Source organism: Malus domestica, chromosome 17 (assembly GCF_042453785.1).
Source record: "Malus domestica chromosome 17, GDT2T_hap1".
Lineage (NCBI taxonomy): Eukaryota > Viridiplantae > Streptophyta > Magnoliopsida > Rosales > Rosaceae > Malus > Malus domestica.
In genome coordinates this window covers 1,187,508-1,202,235 of record NC_091677.1, presented here as the reverse complement: position 1 = coordinate 1,202,235, position 14,728 = coordinate 1,187,508, and the positions used below count along the sequence as shown (strand labels likewise).

Genomic DNA, 14,728 nt, shown 5'->3' with positions numbered 1-14,728 from the left:
AACAATTTTTTATTAAAAAATACTTTGACAACTTTTTTTTATTATTAAGAACAATTTTTTGTATTATAAGGACAACAAACGAAATAAGAGACTTACACTTATTTTTCATTTGTGGTACAACAAAAACTCTCTCTAACGTTAGTACTTAAAATATATTTTAACTGAAAATATGCAAACCCAAACCTAACCGTAAATAGAGATTCAAACTTAGCTACACTCGCATCTGTAACTCAACCGTAAAAAATATGAAGGTGAACGGCAATAAGAAACGTACGTGCCCCATTAGCATGTATATAACGGAGCAACCAAGCCATGATACACGTTAAAAACAGAAACTGTAAATCATGGGCACTGCAGAAAGAGCTCAATGAACGTGCCCGCGAAGATGGCCTAATTCACCCCTCCTACAGAAACTTTGGAGAATAAAAAAAAAACACCAATCGTAGCTCCATGAAGTTACGTGTACGTCGCTAGCTCGAGCCACGTCATCGAGCGGGGCCCACATGGAACGGACTGGCGAATTACAGTTGAAATCCGAAAAGTCGAAGCGATTGCATTGCATTGCAACAAAAAAAAAAAAAAAAAAAAAAAAAAAACCCTTTCTTTCTTCTCACTCTTGCTCTGTCCGCGCGCTTTTGACCGGACTAAATCTAAGGCTGCTCGGAATCCTCCCGCCGCCGGCTAAGTGGGAATCGGGAGGAGAGAGGGAAGGAATGGCGTCGTGGAATTCGATTCCTCTGGAAATCATATACGAAGTGATGGGATGGGCGGCGTTCGTGAGTTGGTCCGTCAGCTTCTATCCGCAAGTCGTTTTGAATTTCCGCCGGAAAAGGTGATTAATTCCCGTCTCTGTTTTTCTCCGGAATTCGACTCCAATCAAGATTATTTATTCGAAATGGGTTTTTTCTTTGTTAATTTTTGGATGGTGGGTTTTGAAAATTTGTGTTTGGATTTCAGTGTGGTGGGTCTGAACTTCGATTTCGTGGTGCTGAATTTGACCAAGCACTCCTCTTACCTCATTTACAACGCCACTCTCTACTTCAGCTCCGCCGTTCAGAAGCAGTACTTCGAAAAGTACGGCGAGAAACAGGTTTGTTCTGTTTTCGCTCTCCCCCAACTAGCTACTTGTTCATATGATTGTTTTTTATATTCCCAGCTGCTGTGTTCTTCGTATCCACTCGCAAAGCTTCGATTTTTCGTGTCGAAATTTACATTTCACAATTGGGTAGGTTGTATTTCGGTCGAATAGCAAAGGGGTTAATTAGCTCAGCTTAAATTTTGACACTTGATGCAAGTTTGTAGATTACACAACGAATGTAATGTATCAGTTTTAGACGAAACTCAATAGACTTGGTTTATTTGGGGTTCTTGGAGATTGGTTGCATATGGTACACTGGATTCTGAGTCCGTAAAGAAATTTACATTTCAGAAAGCTGTCCGGTCCCCTTCGTTGGTTGTGTGTTTTGCTGTATTAGCACGTAAATCTTAATAATTTCATGCCTACTCTAAGTACTGAGAGTAGAAGTTCAACCCACGACTTGCGGCATCTGGAATCTCAAAATTATCAAATTAGTCGGTCCTCTCTGAAAGGAAGGACATATGGGAGAGATTGAATTGAGAGGTCATTTGTGTATACTTGGAAGTACTAATCTTTTTTGTCCTATTATTGCAGATGATACCTGTTGCAGCAAATGATGTTGCTTTCTCTATTCATGCTGTTTTACTGACGGCAATTACCCTGTACCAAATATTAATCTATGAAGTACGTGTCTTGATTTGTTTTCCCTAGTTTTCGTTTAAAATCTGTGTTATAGGTTCGCAATCCTGATGTTAGTCATATAATCATTGTCATGGCAACTTTTGTATGTGACCTTTCGTTGATGGCTTTATGCAGCGCGGAAATCAGAAGGTCTCCAAGATTTCCATTGGAATTGTTGCTGCCGTGTGGTTAGGTGCTGCAGTTTGTGTTTTCTTAGCTTTGCCAAGCCATTCCTGGCTTTGGTTGATCTCCATTTTCAAGTAAGATTCTTTCCATTACGTTTCTGTGCCTCGAATTTCAATGTTGTCAGTTGAAATCATGACATTCGCTTAATATCTCATCAATGCTTTGGGATGCATTTTAAAGTCAGCTTCTTTCTTAATTGGAAATTCTGTTATGTGCATCTCCTCGGGGGACCGTCAATAGTTTCATCTCCTCAGTCCTCATTATGCATAAACGGATAGACCTGACCACCCCCATCCAAATTAGAATGATTTGTAGCAGTGCAGATGTCAAGATCTATTTACTTTCTGTTGCCTCAAAACTTATTCAGTTTATTTTGCTCATACTGGTTTCTTCTATTATGTGATAGTCGTATTTGTGTAAAGTTCTCGTTCTAACTTCAATTCTTTGGTTTTGTTGCAGCTCAATTCAAGTTTTTATGACATGCATAAAATATATTCCCCAGGTTAATATTGACTTCTATACTCTATAGTCCTTATCAAAATTCTCATGTTTCAGTACTCATTTATCAATGGATTGCCCATGCCGTGTCATTGTGAATAGCCTTTATACATTCGATATCACTTCAATTAGAGTATATAGATGTACAGGAAATGAAGAAAAGAAAGGAACTGTTACTGCTGAATGAACCCGTATCTTATTAGTATTTTATCATGAAGAAACAGTAAGCCTGTGTTGATTCAAATACATTTCGTAATTAGGCGGTCATGAACTTTTTGCGGAAGAGTACAGATGGATTCAGCATTGGCAACATTTTACTTGACTTTTCTGGAGGGGTGGCTAATTATGCACAAATGGCCATGCAGTCTATAGATCAAGGTTCATCATCTCTTCCTCAACCAATGATATTTGCAGTTCAATAGCCTCAATCCTTCGTGCTTAATTTGTTTTTAACTTGTGCACGTTTCCAGATTCTTGGGTGAACTTTTATGGAAATATAGGAAAGACTTTGCTGTCTTTGGTATGGACTGATATCTACGTCTTGATTAAGTTGATTTGTGTCTCTTTCTTTAAACGATTTATGCCTCTTTCTTATACGTGGACGGTTTTTGCTCTTTCAGATATCTATATTCTTTGACCTTCTATTCATGGGTCAACATTTCGTGCTGTATCGTGGAAAGAAAGCTCTGATCTCCCCTAAAATCATCAATAAGGAGAGCACAGAACCGCTTGTCAAGTCTTCCGATGACTCAGTTTCAGAAAACGTTTAGAGCTATGAGCTTGGCTTGGCCTGCCTCTCAACATGTATGATATTAGCTTACATCTGGTATGTAAGATTTAGTCAGCCTTCGATTGTCTCTTGTATTTTACTTTGTTTGTCTACAGGGAAATAAAAACAAACATGTATTTGGAGCATCAAAAGCAGCCACAATGTATGAACATTATGCAATTCAATTATATGTTATGTACTGCTAGTTTTACTGTACTGTTATTCTTTCGGGGTAAACTGATAGCCGAAGGCTCGAGAGCTTTCATGAACTCCAAACCCAAGTTATATACTAGATGATGGCGGGCGATGATCATCTCTCTAGCGATTATGTGATGGATTAGCAAAGTAAGATTAAGGTTAGTCGTTAGTGCCACAAGCGTGATTTGTGGTTAATTTGGTTTTTCAGTTTAATTGGTAAAAACCATGCCACTCAAACTTTGAAGAAAAGCACAATCACGAGCTTGTTGCTTCCTGTAGAGTTCGTGAATCGTAGGAGCTATGCGAGTTCTTGGGAAAGGAATTGAGACTAATCCTAAATATTGCAGTTCAAAGTACCTCCCTTTGCCTTGCGGCTCACATCTCATCAAAACTTTTGTACAAGTCATGGATGAACCTTTGTTCTCGTTCATTCATAGTTCATGTATCTTCACCGTATTTAATCACCTGTGTTCATAAAATAAAACGACGAGTTTGGCAAAAACTAGCATTTTTCACGATGAATCATCTACTTGTTCTATGAGTATGAATTACTAAACGATCTCAAGTTTAATTGATCTTCTGTAGTAATACAACGATGCAATTTAGCCAGTGATTATATTCTTACCAACAGTGGTGTCCAGTTTTACCAGCAGTTTTGTTCTATAATGGAGGTGAGAGTGATTTTGAGAGTTGAAAGCGATAGATAATATTGGAATATATACGTTACATGTGATTGATGTGTATGTGAAAACATCATAAGGTTGATATTGTCATTGCATATTACTGTTATAAGTTATTTAATATTAAATTTTAATTTCGGGGTGTATTCAACATTATGTGAGGTGCTAATGAAATTTTTTTTAATGCAATTAATAAATGTTGATTAGGCTTAAAACCACCCTTAAATTCCAAGGTCAAAGCAAATGAGTTGTCAATTTTGTCAATGGCTTGGCCAACACGAAATATCTACCCACCAAACGACACCGTGCTTCCCAAGTTTTCATTTGCACTATATAACCAGAAGCAAAACGTCAACCCCTCCATCATCTTTTTCATTAGCCCACACCCCAATTTGTCAACCATGAAGAGGGAGGGTCGCCAGCATGGGATGGTCCGGACATACCGGATCCTACCGGAACCGTTGAACCCAAGACCGGCAACCCGGCACATCAACAAGTTCGAGTCTCCGCCCACGGCCGGGTTGTTCACCAAGGTGCCAACCAAGCCCACCAACCACTCCAAGTTCACGGGCAAGTGCGGCAAGTCCAAGTGCACCGGGTGTCACATTCACCCGGCTTCCAAGGCCAAGGAAAAGACCAAGGGCAACCAAAAGCTCAAGTCGTCCGACGTCCTTTCCAATCATCGGTTGGTCACTTGGCGGGTCGTGGACGGGCAAACCGGCTTGAATAATCAATTGGGTTTGTCCGCCACGGAGATGTTGGATCATCTCTCTAACGATTATGAGAATGACCATGATGATGGCAATGACGGACATGAAATCCATGGTTATGCAATTGGATATTATGATGATGGAAATGATGATCGGACGGTGGAAAATTATGTTGATGATGTTGATCATCATGGTGATTATGAAGTGATGGGTTTCTTTAACGTGGATTATGTGGTTGATCATCAAATTGAGGAAGATGATGGTTGGTGCTTAGTGCCACAAACGTGATTAGTGGTTTAATTATTGTTTGTTTTCCTTCTAAGGTGGAAGAAGTCAGCATCCTTTCCTTCTTTCCTTCTGCTTTCTCATTGAATCCTTGATGTACAAGTTACTGATAATGATGAAAATTTTATTTCTTAATTTCGACTTCTTCATACAGCAGTTTTATATTTGGTAGAGATAGTCGTCGTATATAATTATCTATGTATTTTTCTCTTCACTCGAAGTTATATACAACCGATTATAAGACTGATTTCATCGAAATTCTGCACAATCTTTCCCGAAGACTCGAAAGAACGCTGCACAAATATCACTCAATCAACAGTTATATTTTCTTGGTTATAATTTTGAATCTCTGCTATCATAATTTTGAATCGATACTAAAAAACTTATGAGATTCGAAGAGCAGAAATTCCAGATGTTTGCTGCTTTCCACAATTTCTACATTTCCTAGAGTTTAAACAGATCGTGTTACAAGTAACAATGGAAAGATCTTACAAATCTTTGTCCACTAATACTAGCTGCAAACTACACTCGTCATACAAGAACGAATTTGCTCACAATCTCTATGCGATTTCTATGACTCAGGCAGACTCATTTTGTTTAGCGGTGTGATCAAGACTATCTGAAAGTTGCTCGAAGCTTTCAGGACTGATACGTCTCACTTCTGCTCCAACAGAAACTTGTTTTCAAGCTTATGTTGTCCAAGCTGAATATTTGGAGATGTATTCTCGCGAGCAGTCTTAAAGGATCGTGAAATGAGAGAACAGGTTGGGGTTCGGTTGTTCCTTCCTGGGGTTCGGTCATTCCTTCCTTGGACATTCTTGGAGCCAATGCTCTTGATTGAAGCTCCACTAGGAGGTAGAGACGTTGAGCTCTCAACTGTGCTTGGAGTGGGCTTTTTCCCTGGGTTCTTTGACTGGAGAGTCACTGAAACCTGCAGGAAGGAAGCGGGGAAAATAACCAAACATTAAACAACCTTTTGGCTTTCAATGAGCAGCATTTGAACTGGTGAGGACAAACATTTACCTTATGTATCTCGTTCTTTGGTGATTTTCGTTCTTTATAGAAATCAGGAAGCGGCCTCGCCTTGAAGCAAAGGGTTTGGCGGTACTTTCCAATTTCTGTTTCTTCTTTCTCCTGCATAACCATGGCGATTAAGGTATTAAGCCGAAGTTGTAAACAAACCAGCTCTAGCCCTAAAGTTTTGATAATTTGTACGACTAAAGCCTGGTTTGGTACTAAGGTGATTTTGAAAAAAAAAGCTTTGGCAAACATTTAACTTCAGCTTTTTTTCATAGGTGAAAAAAAGCCAAAAACAAGAAGCTGCAAAACCCAGCTTTGAAAAACTGGTTTTTTTTCATATCTGTTTTACATAAAAGTTTATCACACTATAATACTGCTTTTTTTTTCAAAAGCATTTTTACAAAAAGTTTACCAACTCTACAGCTTTATTTCACAGCCGTTTATTCTCACAGCACAGCAGAAAACAGTTTTTTTTCAAAGAACAGCAATAGGTAATGAGAGAACAACCTTGAGTTTTCTTTGCACCTGCACCTTTCGTTCCTCATTCGCATTGAACTTTTCTTCGAGCTTCTGTAAGCGGTGAACAAGAACATGACATCGATTAGAACTTTCACCACATATGTAACTCTATCTCATATAAATTAGATATGATTAGAATTCGGGAACATGTATAACAACAAAACCCTTGCCTTCTTTCTACTTGCAGCTCTTTCTTCAGTTCTTAAGGTGATAGAAGCCGATGAAAATGGTGACCTCGCCTTGTTTCTGCAGGCACTCAAAAACTTTGAACAACTGGCCAAATTGGGAGAAGGGAAAATCATAAGAACTCAAAGTCCTAAACGAGCGGCGCTACATGAGTCCCACACAACCATTAATTCAGATGTTTATGTCCATATGTGAGAATTCTTGTTGCTTTTGCATATTCTTTCATGATGCTACATGTGAATTATACAGGAAAAATGACAAAAGATAGGCACATACTCTGTACGGAGTAAACGCCATTTGGACACAGGAGTTTTGGTTCCACTGGCTGAGGGATCGAGCGGTGTTTTGGCCCTGTGATTCATGAAATACACAAGCAGAAACAGGATCAGACATGAATCATATATCGATTAAGAAAAGGAACGCTTGCTGTTTTTCATACGATCAGAGTTACCTTCTCTTTTCTGAACACGGGGTGGTTGTAGAACGTTTGTGCACCTCATTCCTAGATACCTGCACATCCAAAGACAAATTCTTTAGCGGATAGCGAGTTTGGCGAAGTTTTGCATTCGTCGGTCAATTTGGTAAAATATTCAAAGAAATTGAGAGGCACCGTAGTTGGAGTCTTCAGAGGAGTCAGGCAATCTTTTGATGTCTTGGAAGAACTAGCACCAACTCTTGAGTTTTCAATCTTCCTCATGACGGTCGAAGTCAGTCTAGAAAGCTCCCTGATGGGCGTAAATTTGACCGACTTGTGAAGTGATTTCGGAGTTGATTTCTTCTTGTCGTCCAGTTCTGCACCCGGATATTTACGCAATGGAGTGATAATGTCATCCCTTCGGGAACAACTAGGAGCTGTGGATTTGGCTGGAGAAGATGGGGCTTTCGGTGCTTTATGATATGCTAATGATGATTTGGAGGAACTAAATAGTCTGGTTTTTTTCGTTTTCGCTGGTGTCAAAGCTTCTTGATTCGATCTGTGACTCTGCTGAAGCAACAATACAAGTTTTCAGCAACCTCCATAGGTCAATGAGTGTGAAATTTATCGGTTATAGATCAAGATTTTTACCTTTAACAGAGGCCTTTCGATCTGGGGTGCGCCGGTGAGCTCCATGCCGTTTACCTCCTTGTCTTTATCAGCACATTGGCTCGAAAGTTCTACCTCAACCGAATTCTCCCCCGAAACTTGGTCTTCATGATCTACAGGGTGCACCTTACGGCTTTCAAATTTCTCCATTTCAGTGTTAGCATTATGGTCATTGGTATATTTACCAAAAGATTCTTCTCCTCGATTTGGCTCGTAGACCTCCTCTTCCACTTTCTCTTCCTTCTGCTCGTCGACGAACACTTCAGAGGTTGAAATCCTCGTCTTTAGATCCCGGCTTTCAGATTTGGGTTCGGGTGCATTTTCTGATGCAGCGGCAGCAGCAACATTAGCATTTGCTTGTTCAAGCAAGGCGGCTGCTCTTTGAGCAGCGATTTTCTTGTAATGTGCTTCAAAGAAAGCCTTTTTCTGCGCAACTGAACCGGGGCGGGCGTACCTCTCGGCCTCCTCCACATACCGGTTGTGCGAAAATGTGGACCATTTCTCCCAAGCCAATGACTCCGACACGAACCTACCGAACGACACTGACTGCCCAAGAGCATGAATCGGGTTCCCCTGCAACAACACAGAGTTCCCAACTTTTTAACACCCAATTCTCAAAAACCGAAATCCATAAACTACCCAGCAAGTAAAAAGTGTTCTGCACATAGAAATTCAACCTTAAAAATCACAAAAAATAGAGACACAAACCGAAGAACTGACCTCGTGTGCGTCGTTGGGGATGCCGGCAGCATAGGAGAACGGCTGCATCAGACACGTCGATTCTCCCATAATTCCGGTACGAATTCGACGATGTCGGCCCAAAGATCCAAACTTTGAGTCAAAAAAACAAAACCCTTATGTGTTTGCTGAATCAAACGTCGGATTTACGATTCGCATAAATCGTCAGGTCCGTCGTCGTCCTCGTCGATTTCGAAATTTGAAATTTGAAATGAAAAGTGTCGTGGAAAAGTTGGGAGGGACCCCGGCAGGGCCGCAGAGAGTATGAGAGATTGAGATGAGACTTCGGATTATTGCTGCCAAAGCCAGAGTGACAAGTGGACGTCCGACTTTCCGCTCCAAATCTTTATATAATTCAAATGCTTTACACTTTTTCTTGTTTGTAGGACCCGCGTGTTCAAAGCAACGGTATTCCTCCAACGTTCTAATTTTTTGGCTAATTTGAATTTCAGGTCCCCCTCTCTTCAACTCTAGTGTATACTAGACGCTAGGTACTATTAGACTATTAGTCCAATCTTTGGAGTTAAGTTCTATAATTTTCTTTTTATTCTCCCCTCATTTCATTCCAACTCTTGTTCTAAAATTGGATTAAGTGTTAGAACTCAAAACCCAGCCAAGAAACCGGCTTGGGCTAAATATCATGGTCTACTGTGCGCGTAGACGCATTATGAAAAAAAAACAAAAAACCCGCTGGTTAACGCACTAAGACCATCTCCAACCCTGACCTAAAACCTAAAAATATTTATCCCAGAAAATTTAGATTTTAGCCTAGAAATAGCTTTTCTGCTCTAACATTTTTGGCCTAAAAATTTAGCCCCAGATTATTAAAGAATGAATTTAGGCTATTCTTTAAATTAACTTTTAAAAAAAATTATGTAGACTATCATAAATTAATTTTATGAACATTTTAACCTAAAAATATTTAAATTCCGATAAATTTTGAAAAATCACTAACGACACATTTTAACCTAGTGGATTAACCAACGACCCATTTAAATCCAGCCGTTGGATCGAAAAAAAGTAGTCGTTGGGCTACATAAATGGCTGACACTCGGGGGGACAACCCTATGTAGGTGGGCTCGGCTGGCAGGGATGCCTAGTGGGTGCAGCGCGTGGGCGACTGGGTTTTGGGGTGTGGGCTTCACAGCCCCTATTTCAGTCTCACATGTGGGGTCCACTCCAATTTGTGGTCTAAACTTGGACTGATATTTGGCCCCAGGATGAGTTTTAGGCCATGGGTTGGGTTGGGTTTTGGGGGGGGCGGCAATGAGAATTTTAGGTTTTAGGTCAGGGTTGGAGTGAGCCTAAAAGCATGACAACGCGCCAAAAAGCAAGGAAAATGGGAACTTGGACTGATATTTGGCCCCAGGATGAGTTTTAGGCCATGGGTTGGGTTTTGGGAGGGGGGAAGGAGAATTTTAGGTTTTAGGTCAGGGTTGGAGTGAGCCTAAAAGCATGGCAACACGCCAAAAAGCAAGGAAAATGGGACACTCTGAGGGCAAGTGGGATCCAACCTAATGGGGTTGTCGGGCACCCATATGCAATCTCGTCTCCTTTATTTCTATCAGACAACATAGATTTTCATCTCCTTTAAATCTAACAGGTGAGATTCATTCTTTAATAGTATGGGGTTAAAATTTTAGGCTAAAATAGTTAGAGCAAAAAAACTATTTCTGGGTTAAAACCTAAATTTTTTGGGTTAAAAATTTTAAATTTTACTCCAAAGGTTAGAAATGATCTTAATGTCGGGTTCGTCTACCATGGGAGCAGTTAGATTCTTGATTCAATATACAAATAATTAATATTTATCGGCCCAAAACACCAGAGTATTAATATATCTTAGTGGAGCACAAAATTTTGGTGTTGTCACAAAAACCAAAGTTTGAGAACTCAACTATTCACCCTTCCGGACCAAGTGGACAATTTGACCCTTGAAGGCTATTTGTTTGATGCTAACGAATGGCGTGAGGCGATGTGTCATAATCATCATCCTTTGGAAGAACTAAGGAACCACCCTTCATTTCACTTAGGCAACTACAACTTGATAAATTTTTGCTTGATTAATATTTCGCCTAGGCCATCCTATATTAATCATATGAAATCCACTATTCTAAAAATCCTCACTTAGCGCCTTTGAAGTCTGGTTTAGACATTAGGTAGCTAGTCATTGTTCCGACTAATTTCTAGGTCTTTAAATATGTTTTAATACTTTATAATCTATTATGTCATTCTTTTTTACCATTTATGTATTCTAATACAATTATGTATTTCTTTTTTCTAAGTAGACATTTATGTATATGATATATATATTAAATTTAAAGGCATCAATAAAGTGGTAGTGGAAATGTAACTGGTTATTTATTTCGTTTTCTCTCCTCCTCTCAGTAGGCATAAAGGAGACTCCACTGTATCGTCAAACATCGGAAAGATGGTCCAACTTTTTTCTCCCGGCCTGCACATGCCGATTTCCCTAGTGGAAAAAAATTGCTGCCACCGTACATTCTGAGATATTTGATCTGGATATTGCAATTTCACGAAGAAAGCCGCTGGTTTTTCTACCTCCAAATTTATCTCCACTCAAGAAAAAAGGAAGAAGGACTCTCTACCTTCACCATTTTTGAAAGATGGGATTTCACTCAAGTAAGGAAGTATGTGTTCATCTCCTGAAATAGGGTTTAGCAGAAAAACTTGAGAGGTTTCTTCCTTGACCATAACCAATCAACCTTTAGAGGAACTATCGAACTCCAGCACTTGCAGAGGGTGCTTGAGCGAATCCGATCAAGTAATAAGTTGAGGCGAGTTACGGTATTCTGCATGATATCCAAAGGTGGTGTCTGCCTATATCCCCCTACAACTAACCATAGTCATTCCAATCAAAACCAATCCAAAAACAACTTAAAAAACCAATTCCAAAAATAAAAATTTCAAAATTTCATAAAAAACGTACGGATAAATTAAGGAGGGAATTCCCTTGAACCTCGTAGCCGTTCTTGGGGATGTCCTTGACCTTGAGGCGCTTATGCTTTTTCTCCTCAGCCGGAAAGATCGAAGTCCTAGTTCATCTCCTTCGGCGCCATTTTGGATTGGTTGATGTCGCTTCCCTTTCTTTTCTTCTCAAACATCTCTAGGTATCCAATTCAGAATCAAACTACAGTATATGAGTAAAAGAGAAAGAAACCCTACGCACCAGTTAGGACCTTTCGGCTTCTTCTTGTATGTATTTATAATGTTTGTTTGGGCGGCTTTAGACGCTAGACCCTAACTTGGCTTCCAAGCAATTGAGTTTGGCTTAGTTAGGATTCTTATTCAATGTGTCTTTCGATCCCATCCTGATTTCATGGAAAATCTTTAATCGACTCAATCCCCTTAAGAAAAACAAGGATCCAAAATTAGAGCGCCTTAGTGAAATTTTGTCACAAACAAGAGGCTGAGGCAAATTGGGCCGAGTAGATGGGCTTTCCTTGTTGAAAAATACAAAATATTTTGGAGGTTTGATTTTGATATGATTTGATTTGGTCTAGGTTTTCTTGTCTTGTGGACAAATGATTGTTTTGATCTATTATAGTGAAGCCACTACTAATAGAAACCACCCTTCATTCGCTTAGGCAACTCCAACTCCAACTTGATAAATTTTTGTACGATTAATATTTCGCTTATGCCATCCTATACATATCAATCATATGAAAACTAACGGAATTAATAAAATGGTTGTGGAAATGTAGCTCGTTATTTATTCTCGTCTCTCTTCTCTCTCTTTATTAGTAGGGACATGCAGGCTCACTTCAACAATCTAAAAACATGACATAACTTGTCAAAGTTTTAGTAGTGTAGTTTGATAAAACATTATAAAGCAATTAAGATATCCCTTTGGCTCACCAAGCCACTGAATATATAGTTGGCACAAACAAGAGACTTTCTGAAAATATAAGAGGTGGTAATTATTGTAATAATACAACTTTTTGCAAAACGAAGAAAGAAGTACTACTGCAAGCACTACTGAAACAGAAAGGAAGAACTCTACGCTACCAAAAACTTGTTGGAGTCCACCAACTCAGTCCCCACTCTTTTGAATTTGCAGATTCTTCAGATTTCTGACCATCTAAGTAGAAGACACGGCTTGTACCAGTACCAAAACGATAGTCAAGACCAAACAAGCATTGCTCTACTCCTAACTCCACAAAATGGATGCAATTCACTTTCAACCCTTTAGAATTACTCGCTGCAGGAAAGGACAACGAGCAACCTCGGCTTGATACAAATAATATTTGGTTTCCCAAACTCTGTAACTTGATAAAGATTTCGTCATTCTCCGGATCAATCTTGTAAACTAAGAAATCAAGAGTCCTTGTTGTTCGACCACAATCAGTCACTTCTTGATTTTTAAACTGATGAATCAACAAGACTTCATTGCTGGCTGTTGATTCTACCAAATATGACTTGTCCTCGATGATGACATCCAAGTAGGCATTGGGACCCCACCCATGGGATGAATTTTTCCGTGATTCTTCTTTTTTGTCATAAACCAACTTCAGTTGCAGCTCATCACCATCTCCGAAGCGTAACATACGAGTTATAACACCTTCATTCTCAATCTCATTGTTTTTTACCAATACGTATAGCATGCCACAAGACGAGAACAATAGGCGTAAAGGAGAACCTTTTCTATCATCCAACATCGAGAAGATGCTCCAACTTTTTTCTCCCGGCCTGCACAAACCAATTTCCTTAGAAGAAAAAATCGCTGCCACCGTACATTCTGAGGTATTTGAACTGGATAGTGCAATTTCACGAAGAAATTGAGGAGGTTTTCCACCCCCAACATGATACGAATCAAATTCATCCTCTTCTTCAAGGTTGTGGAGAGATGGGATATTTCTCAAGGAAGGAAGTTCTTGCTTGTCTCCTGAAATAGGGTTTAGTAGAAATATGGATTTTCCCTCCACCATAATCAACCAACCTTTGGAGGAACTATGAAACCGCCCTCGAATTCGCTTAGGCAAATCTATCTTGATAACTTTACCCTCAGATGGGATGGAGAACTCTAAGTAGTCGGAACTACGTTGAGCGAGTACTAACCAGGGAAATGGTGGAGCAGTACTGCGGATGTCCCTTCGCATAGCAATCGAATTCCAGTACTTGCAGAGGATGCTTAAGCGAATCCGATCAAGTACGTCGAGGCGAGATATGATATTCTCCATTATATCCAAAGGTGGTTTCTGCCAGCATCCCTCTACAACTATAGCCATTCCAATCAATCCCAATCCAAAACAACTTAAAAACCCAATTCCAAAAATGAAATTTTCAAAAAAAGGTACAGATAAATTAAAGATGGAATTACCTTGAACCTCGTTGCCGTTCTTGGGGATGTCCTTGACCTTGAGGCTCTTATTCTTCTCCAGGCCCTGCTTGCCAATCTCCTTCTCCGCACCGGGAAGGTCGAAGTCCTTGTTCATCTCCTGCGGCGCCATTTTGAATTGGTTGATGTCGCTTCCCTTTCTCTCCTGCCTACGCACTAGCAAGGACCTTTTGGCTGGTTCTTGCATGTATTTAGCAGAACCCTATGTTTGTTTGGGCCGCTATTGACGCTAGACTTAACTTGGCTTCCAAGCAAATGAGTTTGACCTAGTTAGGATTCTTATTCAATGTGTCTTTCGATCCCATCCTGATTTCATGGAAAATCTTTATTCGACTCAATCCCCTTGAGAAAAACAAGGATCCAAAATTAGAGCGGCTTAGTGAAATTTTGGCCCAAATAAGTGGCGGAGGCAAATTGGGCTGAGTAGACGGGCTTTTCGGCTGAAAAATACAAAGGAAAGTATTTTAGATATTTGATTTAATTAGTAATTTGATGTGATTTCATTAAGGATTGATATGATTTGATTTGATCTAGGTTTCTTTGTCTTGTGGACAAACGATTGTTGTAGTGAAGCCATGACATTGATTTATAATCATCAACCTTTGGAAGATTTAAGAAACTACCCTTCATCTCGCTAGGCAACTCCAATTCCAACTTGATAAATTTTTATATGATTAATAGGGTGGTGCTATTCACATACCAATTTTTACCTCTCACACATCTCTCTCAATTTCAGGTCG

General features: G+C 39.7%; 4 protein-coding genes across 8 annotated transcripts; 2 read left to right on the top strand and 2 right to left on the bottom strand.

Moving 5' to 3' along the window:
• The first annotated feature begins 321 nt into the window (after positions 1-321).
• LOC103442182 (cystinosin homolog) lies at positions 322-3,428 on the top strand. The gene is made up of 8 exons (XM_008380948.4): positions 322-832; positions 958-1,090; positions 1,673-1,762; positions 1,895-2,019; positions 2,405-2,447; positions 2,704-2,821; positions 2,914-2,963; positions 3,064-3,428. The coding sequence occupies exons 1-8, from the start codon at positions 504-506 to the stop codon at positions 3,211-3,213; spliced, it is 1,038 nt and encodes a 345-aa protein (XP_008379170.2). The 5' UTR covers positions 322-503; the 3' UTR covers positions 3,214-3,428.
• Positions 3,429-4,447: 1,019 nt separating this feature from the next.
• On the top strand, positions 4,448-5,220 carry LOC103442180 (uncharacterized). The gene has a single exon (XM_008380946.4). The coding sequence runs from the start codon at positions 4,492-4,494 to the stop codon at positions 5,086-5,088; it is 597 nt and encodes a 198-aa protein (XP_008379168.4). The 5' UTR covers positions 4,448-4,491; the 3' UTR covers positions 5,089-5,220.
• A 167-nt stretch (positions 5,221-5,387) lies between these two features.
• LOC103442178 (protein WVD2-like 7) lies at positions 5,388-8,980 on the bottom strand. 4 transcript variants are annotated; one of them, XM_029097653.2, is made up of 9 exons: positions 8,615-8,980; positions 7,877-8,467; positions 7,421-7,792; positions 7,262-7,320; positions 7,087-7,161; positions 6,795-6,897; positions 6,613-6,675; positions 6,109-6,219; positions 5,388-6,016 (listed from the first exon to the last, which is right to left on the bottom strand). In XM_029097653.2, exons 1-9 carry the CDS (start codon positions 8,681-8,683, stop codon positions 5,741-5,743), a joined length of 1,719 nt encoding a protein of 572 aa, XP_028953486.2. In that variant the 5' UTR covers positions 8,684-8,980; the 3' UTR covers positions 5,388-5,740. The 4 variants fall into 4 exon arrangements, with proteins under 4 accessions (XP_028953486.2, XP_028953485.2, XP_028953487.2 ...); XM_029097652.2 differs by having other exon boundaries at positions 7,421-7,795; positions 8,615-8,967; XM_029097654.2 differs by having other exon boundaries at positions 6,795-6,870; positions 7,421-7,795; positions 8,615-8,967.
• Positions 8,981-12,503: 3,523 nt separating this feature from the next.
• Positions 12,504-14,209, bottom strand: LOC114822656 (F-box/kelch-repeat protein At1g57790-like). 2 transcript variants are annotated; one of them, XM_029097514.2, is made up of 2 exons: positions 13,971-14,209; positions 12,504-13,868 (listed from the first exon to the last, which is right to left on the bottom strand). In XM_029097514.2, the coding sequence occupies exons 1-2, from the start codon at positions 14,173-14,175 to the stop codon at positions 12,655-12,657; spliced, it is 1,419 nt and encodes a 472-aa protein (XP_028953347.2). In that variant the 5' UTR covers positions 14,176-14,209; the 3' UTR covers positions 12,504-12,654. The 2 variants fall into 2 exon arrangements, with proteins under 2 accessions (XP_028953347.2, XP_070672889.1); XM_070816788.1 differs by having other exon boundaries at positions 12,504-13,862.
• Between the last annotated feature and the right edge of the window lie 519 nt (positions 14,210-14,728).